Source organism: Carcharhinus amblyrhynchos, chromosome 8, assembly GCF_965287045.1.
Source record: "Carcharhinus amblyrhynchos chromosome 8, sCarAmb.v2.hapA, whole genome shotgun sequence".
Lineage (NCBI taxonomy): Eukaryota > Metazoa > Chordata > Chondrichthyes > Carcharhiniformes > Carcharhinidae > Carcharhinus > Carcharhinus amblyrhynchos.
Genome location: NC_137331.1, coordinates 43178039 through 43199037, shown reverse-complemented (window position 1 = coordinate 43199037; position 20999 = coordinate 43178039). Strand labels below are relative to the sequence as shown.

At 46.9% G+C, this 20999-nt stretch overlaps 1 protein-coding gene across 1 annotated transcript in view; it reads right to left on the bottom strand.

The window, feature by feature from the left end:
- Nucleotides 1–20999, bottom strand: part of LOC145346976 (angiopoietin-1-like) — a 148408-nt gene that overhangs the window by 48356 nt on the left and 79053 nt on the right. The window contains exons 2-4 of the mRNA XM_080194856.1: nucleotides 16130–16285; nucleotides 12292–12413; nucleotides 6146–6378 (exon numbers count right to left, since the gene is read on the bottom strand). Coding sequence (XP_080050982.1) covers nucleotides 6146–6378; nucleotides 12292–12413; nucleotides 16130–16285 — 511 coding nt within the window. The remainder of the gene's footprint in view (nucleotides 1–6145; nucleotides 6379–12291; nucleotides 12414–16129; nucleotides 16286–20999) is intronic.

Here is a 20999-nt window from a genome sequence, read left to right as displayed (position 1 = left end):
ACAGGTGTACATCAGATGTACATTGGATATATATTGAGTGCACAGCGAATGTATGTTAAGTATATGCCAGATATACACAGTTGTATATTGGATGCACATTAGGTGTGCATAGATAGGATGCAAATTGCGTGTACAGTGTGTGTACAATAGGTGTACAGCAAGTGGCCCATCTGTAAGCACCAATTTTCAAATGACCCTCAGGATAATTTTTAAACTGCACCTTCCCACTCAGCCATTAGCTCTCCCTCCGATGACCAGAAAGTTCATACTTTTCTCAGGCAGCTGCTCTGCATGCCCACTTCCAGCTAGCCTGGTAGGACTGGATGTTCAAGTGGCAGCCCTGCCCCATCCCCAGTAAGAGTTTCCTCCAGTGACCGTACTCCGACCCTCACCACTCCTGCTTTGTGGCTTTCCCCTTTGTTTTCGGGTGGTGTGAGCATATCGGGCTCTTGCTCCCACATTGCTGTCCCTGTTAGCTGTTCATTTGTCTCCAAGTCTGTTCCTGAGTCTCCTTCTCCTGCAATCCCCTCATCCTTCCTTTTCCTCGTCTCTCGCTGGAATCAGTTGTATCTGTCCTTTTACAGAATTGCTAATTATTTTCCTTCCCCACGTTGATATAACATTGAACCTTTACATTTCCACTAGTTTAAATAACACGTCATCTTAAATATACACAGAAACACTGTGGTTGACTTTGGAGGTTCTTTAGCCGCTGATATTGCTGTGTTAAATCTTATAGGAATGTGCCTTCGCTAATGGCACTTCACCTCACCAATGTGATCTATTCTGTGACTCGTCTGTGTTTGAGTTAATAGCATGTACTGAACGTCCTGTTGTTATTACAAAGCTGGCAATCCTACTCCTCTGTTGAGTGATGTTATTTAATGAGAATTTGTGTTTCTTTTAGAAAACATTTCCTACAAATTTAGCCTCCCCACAGGAGCACGGTTCTCAGTTATCAGCCTGTCAGTCAGGCCGTACACCATTCCGCTCAAATAGGGACAGTTTTAGCTGCTGTATAGCTGCACATTATTAAGGGGCGGGGGGGTGGGTAGTAGAATGGGTATATGGGGATTAGCTAAAGAAAGGATAAATGTGTATATCTATGCATCTTTCACAACCTCGATGTCCCAAGGTGCTCCACAGTGCACAGCAAGATCCCACAGGCAGCAATATAATAACAACCGTATTATCTTTTCTGATGTGGAGATGCTGGCATTGGACTGGGGTGGGCACAGTGAGAAGTCTCACACCAACAACTTAAAGCCCAACAGGTTTATTCAGAATCACGAGCTTTCGGAGCACTGCTCCTGGTGACTCACCTGATGAAGGAGCAGCACTCTGAAAGCTTATGGTTCCAAATAAACCTGTTGGACTTTAACCTGGTGTTGTGAGATTTCTTAGTGATCGTATTATCTTGCAGCAGGGGGAGTCTCTGAGGCACATCCTGAGAAAATACAGAAGAGAATTCCCTTCATACCATCGGCATCAAATATCAAACAAGCGACGAAGAGATGTCAAAACCCTCGTGCAAACATTGTTTCAAAAATAAGAAATTCTCCCTGTAAAAAAAATCAAATAAGTGGACGAACCTTTCTTGTTGTCTGCCACATAAAGCAAGCTTTACAGATTTTGATTGTATGTTAGTGATGTTTAATTGTATATAGGGCCTTGGGCATAAACTGGCAATTCATTTGAGCCACATTAGTTTAGTTTATTTATTAGTGTCACAAGTAGATTTACATTAACACCTCAATGAAGTTACTGTGAAAATCCCCCAGTCAGGCGCCTGTTCGGATATACTGAGGAAGAATTTAGCACGGCCAATGCACCGTAACCAGCACATCTTTCAGACTGTGGGAGGAAACCAGAGCACCCAGAGGAAACCCATGCTGACACGGGGAGAATGCGCAAACTCCACACAGACAGTGATCCAAGCCGGGAATTGAACTCAGGTCCCTGGCGCTGTGAGGCAGCAGTGCTAACCATTGTGTCACCATGCCACCCATTGCAATAGACACAGACTTAAACTGTGGTTGTTGGGTTAAGAGGTGCATGCTTGTAAGGTGCAATCCTGTAAACAAATGCTTAGAATAACATGTGAAGGTCGGCTACAGTTCTCTTCATAAGAACATAAGAAATAGGAGCAGGAGTAGGCCATCTAGCCCTTCAAGCCTGCCCCGCCATTCAATAAGATCATGGCTGATCTGTCGTGGCTCAGTTCCACATTCCCGCCCTCTCCCCATAACCCTTCATCCCCTCGCTTATCAAAAACCCATCAACCCGCGTCTTAAAAATATTTAGCGAGGCAGCCTCCACCACTTCAATGGACAGAGAATTCCAGAGATTCACCAGCCTTTGAGTGAAGAAGTTCCTCCTCAACTCCGTTCTAAACCGCCCCCCCTTTATCTTGAGGCTATGCCCCCTAGCCCTACTGTCCTTTCTGAGCGGGAAGAGTCTCTCCACCTCTATCCTATCCATCCCATTCATCATCTTATATGTCTCACTGAGATCTCCCCTCATTCTTCTAAACTCTAACGAGTACAAGCCTAGTTTATTCAGCAGCCACTGACTCTCTGGAATATAACAATCAAATCAGCTGAGACAACAGCAACAACAACAGATAGAGGCAAAATACTACGGATGCTGGAATCTGAAACAAAAACAGATAATGCTGAAAAATCTCAGCAGGTCTGACAGTATCTGTGGCAACAGAATAGAGCCAATGTTTCGAGTCTGAATGGCCCTCAACAAGCTCTGACGAAGAGTCATCCTGACTTGAAACGTTTTGGTTCTATTCACTCTTCACAGATGCTGTCAGACCTGCCGAGATGTTCCAGCATTTTCTGTTTTTGTAGAAACAACAACAACTTGCAGTTATGAAGTGCCTTGAGTGTGGCAAAACTCCCAAAGTGCTTCTTAGCTGTTTCCTTAGCTTAGGAAGAATGTAGTTGCCTTAAAGAGAGTACAATGAAGCTTCACTAAGCTAATTTCTTGAAAGGTGTAAAAGGAGCCCAGATTATAGAAGAACACCGATCACTAAAAGTTGTTCCAGAATTTAACAACACAATTTAAAAAAATACCAAATTTGAGAGGGATAGTGTTGAAAAGTAGGAAAGTTATGCTAAACCTGTATCAAAGTTTGGTTGAAGTTTTAAGTTTATTTATTAGTGCCACAAGTAGGCTTACATTAACACTGCAGTGAAGTTACTGTGAAAATCCCCCAGTCGCCACACTCCAGCGCCTGTTCAGGTACACTGAGAGAGAATTTAGTTGGCCAGTCAAACTAACAAGCACATCTTTCTGACTGTGGGAGAAAACCGGAACATCCAGGGGAAACACACGCAGACACGGAGGGAACGTACAAACTCCACACAGACAGTGATCCAGACAGAGAAACGAATCCAGGTCCCTGGTGCTGAGAGGCAGCAGTGCTAACCACTGTGCCACTGTGCCACCCACGCTTTAGACACACTTTAGGTCACACTTAAGAGCATCATGTACAATCCTGCTCACCATCATATGTAAAGTTAATGGAGCCACTGGGGAAGGTGCAGACAGCACAGTCATGGATGATCCCAGAGATATGTCGGTTTATATAGCAGGAAAGGATTGATAGGCTGGGGGGCTCAAGGAGCTGAATGGCTGACTCGTACTCCAATTTCCAATGGTCTACAGTTCTGCAGTGTGTGATCACACTATTGAGTTGATAGAAAAGCAGTACCCTGCGGAAGTGTTCTGATTACAAAAGGGAAATTAGTAGAATTGGCCACAGATTTTCATTTCATTTTGTTGCCTCCTCATGGTTCCAAATGACACGGGGCTGGGGGAGGATTGCAGGGGAGGGAAATCGATGAGTTGAATTTTATAGGAGGCAGCTGGAATTGGACTGAAAGACCGTCTGCCATGTTCCCTTCAAGTGGCAAAGCTGGCAAAGTCTGTGGGTAAAGGTATCCCTGGACTGGGACTGACAATCACATGGGTGCAAAGATGAGAGTTTTGAGACAGTCCAGGTGCTTGGCCCAGGGTCAATGCACCAGCCGATGACCTTCAAGAGGAACCAGAGCAGGTGCGAGGTAACATGCGGGAGAATGCTCCATCTGTCATCAATACTCTGGCCTTCCCAAACCTGCGATGGGAACGGCACAGAGACCAGAGGGGGCTCATGTTACCCTCCCGGCTCCTCACCCTAAGCCTGCCACCCAGGTTACAATGCAAACTGTGTGTTATAGCTGTCACTTTGATCATTGGTTCCTGTCAGCTGGAATGCCCTTCCGTAGCTGGGAAACTCCCTGGAATGTGAAGAAAAGCCTCTGCTCACAAAGCAGCATCCAAATTTAGGTCAGCAATTCGACTGAGGCACTGAGAACAGTGAGGCGAGCCAGAGAAGCTAACCAGCACCCACCTGCCATTCAGTTTAGATTGAATTGTTCTGAAGTAAATCCTTCATTAGAACTGAAATTCAATAGACAGTAAACAACACCAGATATTACAGAACACATCAAATGTACACCAGACGCTGCTCTAATCAGAGATTCAATTAATGGTTGCTGGATTACGGGTTATAAACTATTCACTGCTTGGATCACCCTGACGGCATCATTTATTTTGCAGAGTTACAAGTCAGACAATTGAGGTGCATCAGGCAGTCACTGAGCAAGTTTGCCCTCTGAGAGGCTTTCAGATGCTGTTCGAGGTTCCCAATCAGCTATAAGAGGCCGTAGGTAAACAGCACCCCCCTTCCCCGCATCAGCGCATAAGAACAAGGCTCCCAATGACACAAGGTGAAAATGAGGGTCAGTACTGAGGGAGTGCCGCACTGTCACAGGGTCAGCGCTGAGGGAGTGCCGCACTGTCAGAGGGTCAGTACTGAGGGAGTGCCGCACTGTCACAGGGTCAGCGCTGAGGGAGTGCCGCACTGTCAGAGGGTCAGTACTGAGGGAGTGCCGCACTGTCACAGGGTCAGTGCTGAGGGAGTGCCGCACTGTCACAGGGTCAGCGCTGAGGGAGTGCCGCACTGTCACAGGGTCAGCGCAGAGGGAGTGCCGCACTGTCAGAGGGTCAGTACTGAGGGAGTGCCGCACTGTCAGAGGGTCGGTACTGAGGGAGTGCCGCACTGTCAGAGGGTCAGTACTGAGGGAGTGCCGCACTGTCAGAGGGTCAGTACTGAGGGAGTGCCGCACTGTCACAGGGTCAGCGCAGAGGGAGTGCCGCACTGTCAGAGGGTCAGTACTGAGGGAGTGCCGCACTGTCAGAGGGTCGGTACTGAGGGAGTGCCGCACTGTCAGAGGGTCAGTACTGAGGGAGTGCCGCACTGTCAGAGGGTCAGTGCTGAGGGAGTGCCGCACTGTCACAGGGTCAGTACTGAGGGAGTGCTGCACTGTCAGAGGGTCAGCGCTGAAGGGCCTGTACTGCTGTAATGTTCTATGTTCTAAGTCTAGGGTCGCTCCTCAGTCTTCTCTCTTCAAAAGAAACAAAGGGCAGCCTGTTGATCCCTCACAGTTCTGCTATAATCCCTGCATGCTTCATCCCACAACAGACTGAAGGCCAGCGAGATTTCCTTCCACCAGATTGGTTACGAACAATGAATTAGCAGTAGGCCACTCAGCCCCTTGAATCTGCTCGACCGTTCAATGAGATCATGGCTGATCTGATTATAACTTTAACCCCACATCCTGTCTAACAATTAACCTTAACCCCCTTGTTGATCAGGAATCTTATCTAACTCTGTCTCAAAAAATATTCAAGCACTCTGCTTCCGCTGCCTTTTGAGGAAGAGAATTCTGAAGACTGTGACCCGTAAAGAGAATAAAATTCACCTCATCTCTGTCTTAAATGGGCAACACCTTATTTTTAAACAGTAATTCCTAGTTCTAGACCCCCCCATTAAAGGAACCATCCTCTCCGCATCCACCCTGTCAATAACCCCTCAAGATCTTAAAGGTTTCAATCAAGTCACCTCTTACTTTTCCAAACTCCAGGGGATACAGGCCTAGCCTGTCCAACCTTTCCTCATGAGACAATCTGCCCATTCCCGGTTGGGATATTGCCTTCCAACCACCTTCCAGGCTCAGCTCTTATTTTGACTCCTTCCTTTGAGGGGCCAGTGTGTTTTTATCAGTGATGATTGAAAGGTATCTCTCACCTCCTCCCTGCGACACCAGCCTGAGGAGATTCTGCACTGTGTCTGTCAGCTCTCGCTGCTGTTTCTGCAAGCTGGTGTTATTAACTGTCGCTCCGCTCAGCCTCGCCTCCAGCTCATCGATGACGCGACTCTGCCGGAGGACCAGGTCCTGGAGGCTGCTCTTCTCCTGCCTCAGCGCCTCGATCTCGCCTTTATGCCGGTCTTCCATCTCCAGAAGTTTCTGCTCCAGAAGGCTGGGGGAGTGAGGGTTGGAAGGATTGAAAGAAAGAAAGAGAGAATTGCACTGACAGCATGCCCCACCAGCATTGCAAAAGACCACAAAGCCCTTTCCAGCCCATTAAATATAGTCACTGCTGTAATGTAGGAGACTCAGCAGCCAGTTTGTGCATAGCAAGATCCCACAAACAACAATGTGATGATGACCAGATAATCTGTTTCAGTGATGTTGGTCGAGGGGTAAATATTAGCCAGTGGAGCAGTGGGAAATCCCCTGCTCTTCTTCCAAACACTGGCCATGGGAGATCCTCCCCAAGAGGGAGTTTAACCCTTCATCTGAAACACTATTATTTAAATGGAGAGAAACTGCAGAAAGCTACAACACAAAGGGAGCTTGTGGGGGTGGGGGGGATTTGTGCACGAAACACAGAGAGCTAGCACACAGACACTATAGACAATCAGGAAAGCCAATGGAATGATGGCCCTTATTCCAAGGGGGTTGGAGTATAAGAGTTGGAGAGTCCTGCTGCAACTGTACAAGGTGCTGGTGAGACAATACCCGGAGCTTTGGTCCGCTTATTTAAGGAAAGGTATTATTTCATTGGAGGCAGTTCAGAGAGGGTTCACCAGGATGATCCCCAGTATGGAGGGATTGTCTCATGAGAAAAGGTGAACAAGTTGGGACTCATTGGAATTTAGCAGAGTGAGAGGTGATCTCATTGGAGCTTAAGGGCTTTGACAGGGTAAATGCTGAGAGGATGTTTCCCCTCATGGGAGAGTCTAGGACCAGAGGGCAGAGTCTCAGAATAAAGGGGCACCAATTTAACACTGAGATGAGGAGGAATTTCTGCTCTCAGAGGGTTGAGAGTCTTTGGAACTCCCTGTCACAGAGAGCTGTGGGGGCAGAGTCACTGTGTATATTTAATGCTACGACAGATAAATTTTTGATCAGTAAGGGAATCGAGGGTTACAGGGAAGGACAGGAGAGTGGACATGAGGAACGTTGGATCAGCCACGATCCTATTGAATGACGGACCAGGCTCGAGAGGCCAAATGGACTCCTCCTGTTCCTATTTCTTATGGTCTTATGCAAAGACAGCAGCTCCAACATTTCAGTGATGATAAATGGAGCGAGTAGCTGAATGGTTTACACTGAGGCCGATTTAAGACTTTGGACTGCACTACAAACAAAACAGGGCACATGAACAGACCAATACATTGAGAACTGTAATGACCTTAATCAGCCAATTGAGGTGAGCCTGTTAGAATATGAACTCTGTGATGAGCCAACCAGGGAGGCTCTTGCTTTATACTTAACCAGGCATGTCAGTTCCTCTGGCACTCCAAATGTAGACTGCTTACTGAATGTGCTCTGTACGCTGCTATCAGATTTTAAATAAAGGGATTTTTGGTGAAGGGACTTCTGCCTCCGAGGACTTATTACAAGAACAGGAATTAGTTTGCAGAATTTTCAATCCACCAAATTTATGGCAATAGTAACCTGAATGAAATAATTCATTGCCAGGTGCAAATATGTTTCCCTTCAGTGTAATATGTTGTGGTATGATTTACGTTATTAATGCAATCTGATGAGACAGAGTACAGGAATGAGATAGAGAATCTGGTGAACTGGTGCGGCAACAATAATCTCTCCCTCAAAGTCAACAAAACGAAGGAGATTGTCATCAACTTCAGGAAGTGTAAAGGAGAACATGTCCCTGTCTACATCAATGGGAACGAAGCGGAAAGGGTCGAGAGTTTCAGGTTTTCGGTGTCCGGATCACCAACAATCTATCTTGGTCCCCCGCATGCCGACACTATAGTTAAGAAAGCTCACCATGCCTCTACTTTCTCAAAAGACTAAGGAAATTTGGCATATCAGGTATGACTCTCACCGACTTTTACTGATGCATCATAGAAAGCATTCTTTCTTCTTGTATCACAGTTTGGTATGGCCCCTGCTCTGCCCAAGACCGCAAGAAAGTACAAAAGTCATGAACAAAGCCCAGTCCATCACACAAGCCAACCTCCCAGCCATTGACTCTGTTTACACTTCCCGCTGCCTTGGCAAAGCAGCCAGCATAATTAAGGACCCCACACACCCTGGGCATTCTCTCTTCCACCTTCTTCCTTCGGGAAAAAGATACAAAAGTCTGAGGTCAGGTACCAATCGACTCAAGAACAGCTTCTTCCCTGCTGCTGTCAGATTTTTGAATGGACCTGCCTTGCATTAAGTTGATCTTTCTCTACACCGTAGCTATGACTGTAACACTACATTCTGCACTCTCTCCTTTCCTCCTCTATGAACGGTATGCTTTGTCTGTATTGCACGCAAGAGAGAGGCAGCTCCTCACAACTTCTTCTCAACTCATGAAATGAACTGAAGTCAATAATTGCCAAAACCATTGTCGTGTTTCAAAAAATATGTATCAGTCTGTCGTAGAGTGTCATGGAAACAAGTTTGGTTAGCATTTCAATTGTCAACTCCAGGGCCGAGTGATTCTATTAAAGGGCTATAATTTTCATCAACGTAAACATCCAAAGAGCAATCTGTTTATTTTATCTGTAAACAAATATGTATTTAACATGAAAATTTGCGATGGGGGGGTGGGGTGAGGGGAGAAGCTGCATTTTTTATCTGTGATATCAGCACATTCTAGTTGGCAATTAGCTCCACAGACTTCCTCCACTTCTCCAAACAAACCAAACTGTCAGATGCTTTATCTCCGCTGCACTTTGCTGATGATTTCTGTCTCGAAATCCGATTATCCGGTCATTATAATATCACAGTTTGTGGGATCTTGCTGTGCACCAGTTGGCGGCCACACTCCCCACGTCACAGCAGCAGTGGCCACCGCTCAGAAACGTACTTAGATGGTTGTGCGGCACACTGGTACTTCCTGCGTTCAGGGAAGGTGCTGGAGAAATACAAGCCTTTCTTTAAAGGCAAGGAAACCTCTCCAATGCTCGGCCACTGCATTCTTTCTGCTTTAGTCATTTATCATTGGGGAGAAAGAAAAGGAGGAAAGTTCCGGAGCTGCTCAAATCCTGCAGCCGTGATGCATCTCAAAGTCTGTACCAATCCAGAATTTCAGAATGACATTGCTAACAAATGCTCTCATCTGTCAGAATAATGCCCTAACTTGCTTAAATGATCTTGGATACGTACCAATTTTAATTAAAGAATATCATATTTCCCTATTTGAGGAAACTGAGGAATAATTTTTCAAAAAAACTGGGATATTTTAAGAAGGTAATTTTTCATTTCTCTTCCACTGAGCTCCAAAATGTGACACAACTCCGTTCGCCATCGACCAGAACAGGAGCAACTAGATTAGCTTTGAATCTCAAACACACCCCTCCACCCTTCCCCACTTTTCCCTCCTTCTCCTGCTTCTCTCCCATACAACGCACTACCCTCACCACAACTTTGAGCCGCAGTTCCCTTTGTTCTCAAAGGGTGTGGTTACAATGTTCCGTCCCCAATATTTAAGACTGGAGTAAGCAGACGACACAGAGGAAGCAGAAATATTTCACCACTGCTGCCAAACATTCCTGCATCGTTACCCTTGTGCTCATTAACGTAAAGGACAGACTGATTAATGGCATCAAGTATTGGGAGAATTATAGATGTGGATTCTAGAAATAAAAACTGGCTAATCTTCTCCCTTCAAACCATTCAATTCAGATTTATTTTTCCTTTCAAACGTCGGAATTTGGGATAAAACAGGCTGGTCGGACACAGAGACCAATGACATAGAATTTACAGCACAGAAATAGGCCGTTCGGCCCTACTGGTCTGTGCTGGTCTTCATTCTCTTCCCACCCCACTTTATTTCAACACTTTCTATTCCCTTCTCCCTCGTGGGTAGATTGAGCTACACTCGATGGAGTTTAGAAGGATGAGGGAGGATTTAATTGAAACTTACAGAATACTGAGAAGCCCAGATAAAGTGGACGTGGCCAAGGATGTTTCCACTAGTGGGAGAGACTAGAACTCGAGGGCACAACCTCAGAGGGAAGGGACATTCCTTTAAAACTGAAATGAGAAGGAATTTCTTCAGCCAGTGAGTGGTGAATCTATGGAACTCTTTGCCACAGAAGGCCAGGTCATTGAGTGTCTTTAAGACAGAGATAGATAGGTTCTTGATGAATAAGGGGATCAAGGGTTACGGGGGGAATGCGGGACAATGGGGATGAGAATCATATTAGCCATGATTGAATGGTGGAGCAGACTCGATGGGCTGAGTGGTCTAATTCTGCTCCTATATCTAATAATCTGATGGTCTTGTACACACCAACAAAGGTTTGAAAAGATGTGGGTTTTCAACAAGACTCTTCCACAAGTGCCAATGATGGTTTGTCATTTTGAGTCGACGCTCCAAACAACAACATAACAGTATCTGATCTGTTCAACAATCAGGCTGGGAGGACCCACAGTTCGACACATCACATTCAGCCCCAAGCCACTTTGCTCATCCCCACTCCTCCAAAATACGACTGGTTGAAAATTCCCCTGGTCTCCCTCAGAGCCTCCAGGACAACACAACATCATTCTATTTAACCAATCTCATCAACGCCCCAAAATTCTCACAGATTGGTCAGTAACCCAGCATACACAGATTGAAGGTGGTTGGCTAAAAGGCCAAGGGCAGAAGGAAGTGGTGGTGAGGTGGGATTTGGAGCAAAATTATCCAGTGATCTGGGAGGTGCTGCCTGAAGGAGGGGGAAGAAAATTCAGGACAAACCTTCAAAAAGGAATTGTTTCAAGACTACAGTGGGATGTTTACAGGGCTGTAGGGCAAAGGGCAGGGGGAGTCGGAGTAAGTGGCTCGCTCGTTCAAAGAGCTATCACAGGCATGATGGGCCAACAGCCTCCTTCAGTGTGTGTACTATAAATATAACCACTGGCCAATTTTAACTGAGGATAGGGTCAGGGAATGGAATCTGGCATGTATAGGGAGCCAAAACATTGACTGAAACATTAAGCACCTTCCCCCCCCCCTTAATATAAGCCTACTTGTGACACTAATAAATAAACTTTACTTGCTCAGCGTGGGATCTTGCTGTGCGCCAAGTGGCTGCCACATTACAATAGTGACTATGTTTCTGAAGTACTCCATTGGCTGTCGAACACTTTGGGCAGTGTGAAGTTTGGGACGGTGCTACAGAAAGGAAACATTTTCTTGTCCTCTCTGTCCTGCTGGTTGGTCGGTGGAGCTAGAGTTTTGCAAACTGCATACAGGAACCCGCAAGACCCCAGAGTAACCAGGCACAAAGTGGCCTCTTTAAATGACCATGCATAGGCCTGCAAAAAAGATACAAAGGATCCACATATTTAAATAAATCTCTCCAAGATACAAATGGGGGAGAGTGTCACAGCTAACCAAGCGCTTTGGCAGTTATCGCCCATTGAGTCTGCTCAGTAACTCTTCACTCACCTGATGAAGGAGCAGCACTCCGAGAGCTCGTCCTACCAAATAAACCTGTTGGACTTTAACCTGACGTTGTGAAACTTCTTACAGTAATGTAGACTCAGGGAAAGCTGGCAATGGCTATTCCACCTGCACTATCTGTACTTCAGTAGCCCATCGGTACAACGATAACACAATATTTTCTTCCAAAGAGATCAGGGAAGACAAGCTCCAACCTCCTGATCCGGATGGTGGGGGATGGGGGGGGAGGAAACGGAAAAGCTAATCTTGTATTGGTGAATGAGGAACCCGCCCAATTATCAGAGGCTGCTGATAGGCTCTCAGCACCAGACAGCCAAGAGCCAAGGGTGAGGGGGGAGGAGGGGGCGGTGGGGAGGTCCTTCCCCTCTGCCCCCTCCCTCCCCTCCACCCCGGAGCCTCCCGCTTTGATTCAGGAGTCAGAGCATCGCACCCTGTCCCTGTCGCTGAGGCAGTTTGAGGTTAGTCCGAGCCCACCTGTTCTTATCCTGTAGCCGGTAGATCTCGTTGGTCTGAAGAAGGAGCTGTTTCTCCAGCTTGTAGGTAAACAAGGAATTTTCCAGAAGTTGAATTTCGAGCCTCGAGGTTTGGTTCAGCACCTGAACAGAACAAAGAACACAGAGCAATACAGCACAGGAACAGACCCTTCGCCTTTCTAAGCTAAAGACCTTTTGCCTCTATGTGGTCCATATCCCTCTATTTGCTGCCTATTCATGTTTCTGTCAAAATGCCTCATAAACATTGCTATTATATCTGTTTCTATCACCTCCTCTGGCAGCGCATTTCAGTCACTTACCACCCTCTGTGTAAACAACCTGCCTCTCTCACCTCCTTTAAACTTTCCCCCTTTTACCTTAATCGTATATCCCCTAATAATTGACATTTCTACCCTGGGAAAAGACTCTTACTATCCATTCTATCTATGCCCCTCATCATCTTGTAAACCTCTTTCAGGTTGCCCCTCAGCCTCGACATTCAAGCGAAAACAAACCAAAGTTTGTCCAATGTCCCCTCATAGCTAATACCTTCTTAACCAGGCAACAACCTGGTAAACCTTTTCTGTACTCTCTCCAAAGTGTCCACATCCTTCTGGTAGTGTAGTGACTAGGACTGCATGCAATACTCCGCTGTATGCTTATAAATCATTTATTCACATGCAATGTATCTTTTTCCATTAAAATGAGAGAGTAGTTCACAGAAACAGATAATGGAAATTATTAAATATTAGCAAATATAAAAAAGACAACAAGATCCGACACATTATGTTGTTGAGTGTCCTTTATATCATTTGGACCAGGAAGAACTCAGACTCATTCCTGTTTTGTACTGAGACAACTGATCAAAGAAACAGGAGGAGGCCATTCAGCCCCTCGAGCCTGTTACACAGAAACAGGAGGAGGCCATTCAGCCCCTTGAGCCTGTTACATAGGAAGAGGTGGCTATTCAGCTCCTTGCGCCTACTACACAGGAACGGAGGGGAGGGGACGGCATACAGCCCCTTGAGCCTGTTATACAGGAACATGAGGCCAGTTAGTCCCTTGAGCCTGGCATTCTGGCATTCAATTAGGTCATGGCTGATTTATATCGCTGGAACTCAGCATCAGGAAACCTCAAATTCCAGCAACAACTCGACACTGATCTAAATGCTGAAGAAATATTAAGGTGAGTGCATGAGGGTGTGTGTGAGTGTTTGAGAGCGAGTGTGGGTGCATGTGAGTGTATGATAGAGAGTGTGGGTGCATGTGAGTGTGTGTGTGAGAGAGAGAATGGGTGTGTGAGTGTGCATGTGTGTGTGAGTGTGTGTGTGTGAGTATGAGAGCGTGTGAGAGTGTATGTGAGTGAGGGTGTGTGAGTATGTGTGTGTGTGAGAGTGTGGGTGTGCATGTGTGTGCGTGACTGTGTGTGTGCGTGTGTGCGTGTGTGTGATGTATGTGAGTGTGTGTGTGTGTGTGAGAGTGTGTGTGATGTATGTGAGTGTGTGTGTGTGTGTATGAGGGTGTGTGAGTATGTGTGTGTGTGAGAGAGAGTGTGGGTGTGTGAGTGTACGTGTGTGTGTGTGAGTATGAGAGCGTGTGAGAGTGTATGTGAGTGTGTGTGTGTGTGTGTGTGTCTGAGGGTGTGTGAGTATGTGCGTGTGTGAGAGAGAGTGTGGGTGTGTGAGTGTACATGTGTGTGTGTGTGAGTATGAGAGCGTGTGAGAGCGTGTGAGAGTGTGTGTGAGTGTGTGTGTGTCTGAGGGTGTGTGAGTATGTGTGTGTATGAGAGAGAGTGTGGGTGTGTGAGTGTACGTGTGTGTATGTGTGAGTGTGTGTGAGAGAGAGTATGGGTGTGTGAGTGTGCATGTGTGTGTGAGTATGAGAGCGTGTGTGAGTGTGTGTGTGTGTGTGTCTGAGGGTGTGTGAGTATGTGTGTGTGTGTAAGAGTGTGGGTGTGTGATTGTGCATGTGTGATTGTGCGTGAGTGTGTGTGTGAGAGTGTATGTGTGAGTATGTGTGTGTGAGAGTGTGGGCGTATGATTGTGCATGTGTGTGTGTATGAGTGTGTGCGTGACTGTGGGTGGGAGAGAGTTTGAGTGTGTGTGCGACTGTGTGTGTGCACGTGTGTGTGAGAGTGTGTGAGTGCGTGAATGTGGGTTGTGTGTGTGTGTGTGTGAGTGTGTGTGTGAATTTGAGTGTGTGTGTGTGTGAGAGAGAGTGTGCGTATGTGAGTGTATGTGTGTGTGTGTGAGAGAGAGTTTGGGTGTGAGTGTTAGTGTGTATGTGAGAGTGTGTGTGCGCGTATGTGTGTGTGTGAGTGTGTGATAGAATGGTTAAGATAGTGAGGAGCTGTGAGGAGTTACAGGCGTTAATAGAAAGTCTGGAACCGACTTCAGAGTCAGCGCAATGATGAGCCATTTATTGACATTCTCTGCAGCTTTGTTTCACTGCCAATGGGGTTGATCATTCTTGCAAAGCAACTTAAACAAAATTCTTACAACATGCTGTAACTAGATAAAGATTCCAGAGACAGATTTACAAGAAACTCTCAGTCTTGTGCGATCGGTGCCAGTAAATGTTTTTCAAAGCCTCTTGTTTAATTTGGAAGGAGGTACAGGAGTGAGTGAGTGTGTGTGAGTGTGTGTGTGTGTGAATGTGAGTGAGTGTATGTGACTGTGTGAGTGTGAGTGTGTGACTGTGTGTGTGTCTGAGTGAGTGAGTGTGTGGGTATGTGTGTGAGTGTATGAGTGAGTCTGTGTGTGAGTATGTGTGTGTATGTGACTGTGTGTTTGTGTGTATGTGTGTGTGTGTGTGTGTGTGTGGTGTGTGTGTGTATGTGAGTGTGTGTGTTTGTGAGTGTGTGTGTGAGTGTGTGTGTCTGAGTATGTGAGTGTATGTGTATGAGTATGTGAGTGTGTGTGTGTTTGTGAGTGTGTGTTGTGTGTGTGTGAGTGTGTGTGTGAGTGTGTGTGTATGAGTATGAGTGTGTGTGTGGTTGTGAGTGTGTGTTGTGTGTGTGTGTGTGTGTGTGTGTGAGTGTGTATGCATGAGTATGTGTGTGTGTGTTTGTGAGTGTGTGTTGTGTGTGTGAGTGTGTGTTGTGTGTGTGTATGAGTATGAGTGTGTGTGTGGTTGTGAGTGTGTGTTGTGTGTGTGTGTGAGTGTGTATGCATGAGTATGTGTGTGTGTGTTTGTGAGTGTGTGTTGTGTGTGTGAGTGTGTGTGTGTGAGTGTGTGTGTGAGTGTGTGTGTATGAGTATGAGTGTGTGTGTGGTTGTGAGTGTGTGTTGTGTGTGTGTGTGAGTGTGTATGCATGAGTATGTGTGTGTGTGTTTGTGAGTGTGTGTTGTGTGTGTGAGTGTGTGTGTATGAGTATGAGTGTGTGTGTGGTTGTGAGTGTGTGTTGTGTGTGTGTGTGAGTGTGTATGCATGAGTATGTGTGTGTGTGTTTGTGAGTGTGTGTTGTGTGTGTGAGTGTGTGTGTATGAGTATGAGTGTGTGTGTGGTTGTGAGTGTGTGTTGTGTGTGTGAGTGTGTGTTGTGTGTGTGAGTGTGTGTGTATGAGTATGAGTGTGTGTGTGGTTGTGAGTGTGTGTTGTGTGTGTGTGAGTGTGTGTATGAGTATGAGTGTGTGTGTTTGTGAGTGTGTGTTGTGTGTGTGAGTGTGTGTGTATGAGTATGAGTGTGTGTGTGGTTGTGAGTGTGTGTTGTGTGTGTGTGAGTGTGTGTGTGTATGAGTTACTCTGAGTCAGTTCAAACTGGAAGCTCCCCCATTGCAGATGCTGATTGGTCCTTCACCAGCCCCCCACTCTGTCCAGTCCCCTCCTGGCAGGGTTTACCTGTGTCTCCACCTCGGTGAGTCTGCGGGTTTGCTCTGCCGATTGGCTCAGGAGACTGGTGCCAATCTCCAGGATGGTGGCGGTGTGGTTGTGGACGGCACTCTGCTGCATCTGAACCATCTCTGCCTTCATGCTTTCCTGAACATAATTCTCCAACTGCAAGAAAGTCATTTTGAGAAGCTTTTCAGAATCTACAATGAGCTGGGACCATGCTCTGAAATGAACCCAGTGTGATTACTGTGCACAGCATTTCAAACTATAACCTGGTGCATTTCTATAGCGCCCTTCACCAACTCAGGACATCTCAGTGCAACTTACTGCCAACCATTTCATTGTGAGGTCTGGTCACTGTCCTAGCAAAAATTGTGGCTGCCAAGTATTGCACAGGAAGATCCCACAAACAGCAATGCCAGGCCTATAGCTGATGTTGATGAGGGGATGAATATTGGCCAGAAATTCTGATGGGAGGAATTATCCTGCAACCCCCCAACTTCTTTTCAAAATAGTGACCATTGAATTTTTTAAATCCTCCTGAGAGGGCAGACAGGCACTCCCTCAGCACTGACCCTCTGACAGTGCGGCACTCCCTCAGCGCTGTCCCTCTGACAGTGAGGCACTCCCTCAGTACTGACCCTCTGATAGTGCGGCACTCCCTCAGTACTGACCCTCTGACAGTGTGTCACTCCCTCTGCACTGACCCTCTGACAGTGTGGCACTCCCTCAGTACTGACCCTCTGACAGTGCGGCACTCCCTCTGCACTGACCCTCTGACAGTGCGGCACTCCCTCAGTACTGACCCTCTGACAGTGCGGCACTGCCTCAGCACTGACCCTCTGACAGTGCGGCACTGCCTCAGTACTGACCCTGTGACAGTGCGGCACTCGCTCAGTACTGACCCTCTGACAGTGCGGCACTCCCTCAGTACTGACCCTCTGACAGTACGGCACTCCCTCAGTACTGACCCTCTGACATTTTGGCACTCCCTCAGTACTGACCCTCTGACAGTGCGGCACTCCCTCAGTACTGACCCTCTGACAGTGTGGCACTCTCTCAGTGCTGCACTGAGAGTGTCAGAAGGGTTTTAGGCTGACACGGGTGGAACAGTGGTTACCACTGCTACCTCACAGTGCCAGGAACCCAGATTTGATTCCTGGCTTGGGTCACTGTCTATGTGGAGTTTGCACATTCTCCCCGTGTCTGCGTGGGTTTCCTCTGGGTGCCCCAGTTTCATCCCACACTCCATAGATGTGTGGGTTAGAGTGATTGACCACGCTAAATTGCCCCTTACTGTCCCGGAATGCATAGAGGGGTTTGCAGGGCAAATATTTGGCGATGTGGGGATAGGGCCTGGGTGAGATTGTTGTCGGTGCAGACTCGATAGGCCGAGTGGCCTTCTTCTGCACTGTTGGGATCCTATGATTCTATAACTTCCCTATAGTGGGGCTAGAAGCCATACCTGCTGCCGCGGGGGTAAGAATGCCACCCAGCCGGTGCTAGAGCTGGCACATATTGGAATGCCTACAGACGCGGGAAAGTGAAATTCCTCTGACCATAGAATGGGCAGCGTTACCATTGAAAAGTGGCAGCTTGCCTCAGGAAAACAAGCTCTCTCATTTCAGTGTGGCACATTCACATGGGAGAGTTGTTGTATTGGTGTGGCACATTAACACGGGCGAGTTGTTGTTGTATTGGGGTGGCACATTAACACGGGCGAGTTGTTGTTGTATTGGCATGATACATTGCAGATTAAGAGCAAGCAACCCACCCAAACCATTCAGTTCCCAAACAATCCATGACAGTGCTTTGGAAAGGAGACCATTAACTGCCTGAGACTCTTTAACCTCCCTATGGCTCCCTGCAACTTAACTCCAAACACCTGCTGTGCCCCATATCCCTGCAGATTTAGCTAACAGCATCCAAGCTGTTTGTGGAAGAGAGTTCCAAATATTGTGGGAAGAAGTGTTTGCCAATTTCATCCTGAAAAATCTGCTTCTGAGTTATACTCTTTTCCCCCAGTCCGAGACTCCATGATAATTGTTCCCAATTTATTCTGTCAGTTTCTGTTTCTATAAAGCAATTCTTACAGTGATTGAGTCACACACAAGCACTCACACACACACAGCCACACTAAGATGTCCAAAGAGAGTACTGGATCAAGCCAGGGTCCCAGATTCTGTGAAGATGCAGCACAGGTGGCACGGTGGTTAGCACTGCTGCCTCACAGTGCCAGGGACCCAGTTTCAATTCCAGCCTCAGGTCACTGGCTGTGGGGAGTCTGCACGTTCCCTGTGTCTGCGTGGCTTTCCTCCAGGTGCTCCAGTTTCCTCTCACATTCCAAAGATGTGCAGGTTAGATGGATAGACCATGCTAAATTGCCCCTTAGTATCAGGGGGACTAGCTAGGGTAAATACATGAGGTTATGGGGATAGGGCCTGAATGACTATATGGTGGGTGCAAACTCACCAGACCGATTGGCCTCCTTCTGCACTGTAGGATTCTATGATTCTATGGATCGGCTGGCGGGGGTATTCGCAGACACCTTCAACCTCACTTTACAACAATCTGAGGTCGATATCTGCTTCAAGAAGACCATCACCTCTGTACCAAAGAAAAGCAAAGCAGCGTGTCTTAATAACTATTGGCCGGTGGCTCTGACATCCAACATTATGAAGTGCTTTGAAAAGCTAGCCATGGCACAAATCAATTCCAACCTCCTGGACTACCTGGATCCGTCTACCGAAATCACAGATCCACAGCAGACACCATTTCCCTGGCCCTGCGCTCAACCCTGGAACATCTAGATAATAACGACACCAATGTCAGACTCCTTTTCATTGACTACAGCTCAGCCTCCAACACATTATTCTTAAAAAATTAATCTCCAAACTCTGTGGCCTGAGCCTTGGCTCCTCCCTCTGTGACTGGATCCTGAACTTCCTAACTCACAGACCGCAATCAGTAAGGATAGGCAACAACACCTCCTCCGTGAACATCCTCAACACTGGTGCCCCACAACGCTGTGTTCTCAGCCCCCTACTATACTCCTTATATACCTTTGACTGTGTGGCCAAATTCCCCTGCAACTCAATTTTCAAGATTGCAAACGACACCACCGTAGTGGGCCGGATCTCAAACAATGATGAGACAGAGTACGGGAATGAGATAGAGAATCTGGTGAACTGCTGCGGCGGCAATAATCTCTCCCTCAACGTCAACAAAACAAAGGAGATTGTCATTGACTTCAGGAAGCGTAGTGAAGAGTATGTCCCTGTCTACATCGATGGGGACAATGTAGAACTGGTCGGGTTTTTCAAGTTTTGAGGTGTTCAGATCACCAACAACTTGTCCAGGGCCCCAATGCTGACACTACAGTTAAGAAAGTCCACTAATGCCTCTACATTCTCAGAAGACTAAGGAAATTTGGCATGTCAGCTACGACTCCCACCAACTTTTACAGATGCACCATAGAAAGCATTCTTTCTGGTTGTATCACAGCTTGGTATGGCTCCTGCTCTGCCCAAGACCTCAAGAAACTACAAAGGGTCATGAATGTAGCCCAATCCATCATGCAAACCAGCCTCCCATCCATTGACTCTGTCTACACTTCCCGCTTCCTCGGAAAGCAGCCAACATAATTAAGGATTCCATGTATCCCAGACATTTTCTCTTCCACCATCTTCCCTCAAGAGAAAGATACAAAAGACTAAGGTCATGTACTAACCAAGAACAGCTTCTTCCCTGCTACCATCAGACTTTTGAATGGACCTACCTCACACTAAGATGATTTTTCTCCACACCTTGTAACACTACATTCTGCACTCTCTCTTTTCCTTCTCCATGGCACAGAGTTGACATGTGGTTTCTGGAGGGGGGTGGTGTGTGCTGCTGTCTGTCCCCACCCCTGACCCCTACCCACTGACCCCCTCCCGAGCCCCCACTGTATTATTCCATCCAGAAATACAAAGAAATTTTATGGCGCAGAAGGAGACCATTCAGCCCATCTTGCCTGTCCATGTCATAACAGATCCATCCTACCTCACCACAATTTCTTGTCCTTGCTCTGTATTCCTGTAGATTATAGCTCTTCAATGGAATATTCAAATTCTTGTTTTTCAATGTAATCAGGGTTTCTGCCTCTGCCACCCTTTCAGACACTGAGTCCAAGATCCCACTACTGTTCTTTCTGCTATTCCCTTCAAATCTATGTCTCCTTCTTGGTTACCCCTTCAAAAAAACTCAATTAAATTTGTGAGACATGATTTTCCACTCACAAAGACATGCTGACTGTCCCTAATCAGTCCTTGCATCTCTAACTGCCTGTAGATCCTGTCCCTCAAAATACCTTCCAACAAATTACCCACCGGGGGGCACTGGTGCCAATCACGTAGGCCCCAATGAGGCTAGGAGGAAGGGTTGGTGAGGGCAGCATTGCCACAGGGGTGCCAATGGTATTGGCAGGGGGCCCTACATGGGCTGAAGAGTAGCCAAATAAAAGGTCACCCTCTCTCTCGCAATCCCCCACCCCCCTTTCCTTCTGGCCCAGAACCATCTGTGAGGCCCTCAAGATTTACCTGGCAGTTCACCACATGACTGAGAGTTCCTCCACCACCAATTAAATGCCAGGAGAGATGGGATGGTCATAATTGACCACTGAAGTGCCTAAACTGGCCTCTGGATGGAAGGGCAGCCCCTCACACACACTGGTGCTGAAATAATGCTGCAATGATTGGGAGACTGGGATGTGACATCATTTGGACTTTGGTGTATTGCTAGTGAGTATGACCTTGAAGGGATATGGAGCAGAGGCAGCTGAAAGGAGTTAGATTGTGGGTCAGCCATGATCTAGTTAAATGGCAGAATTGTCTCAAGG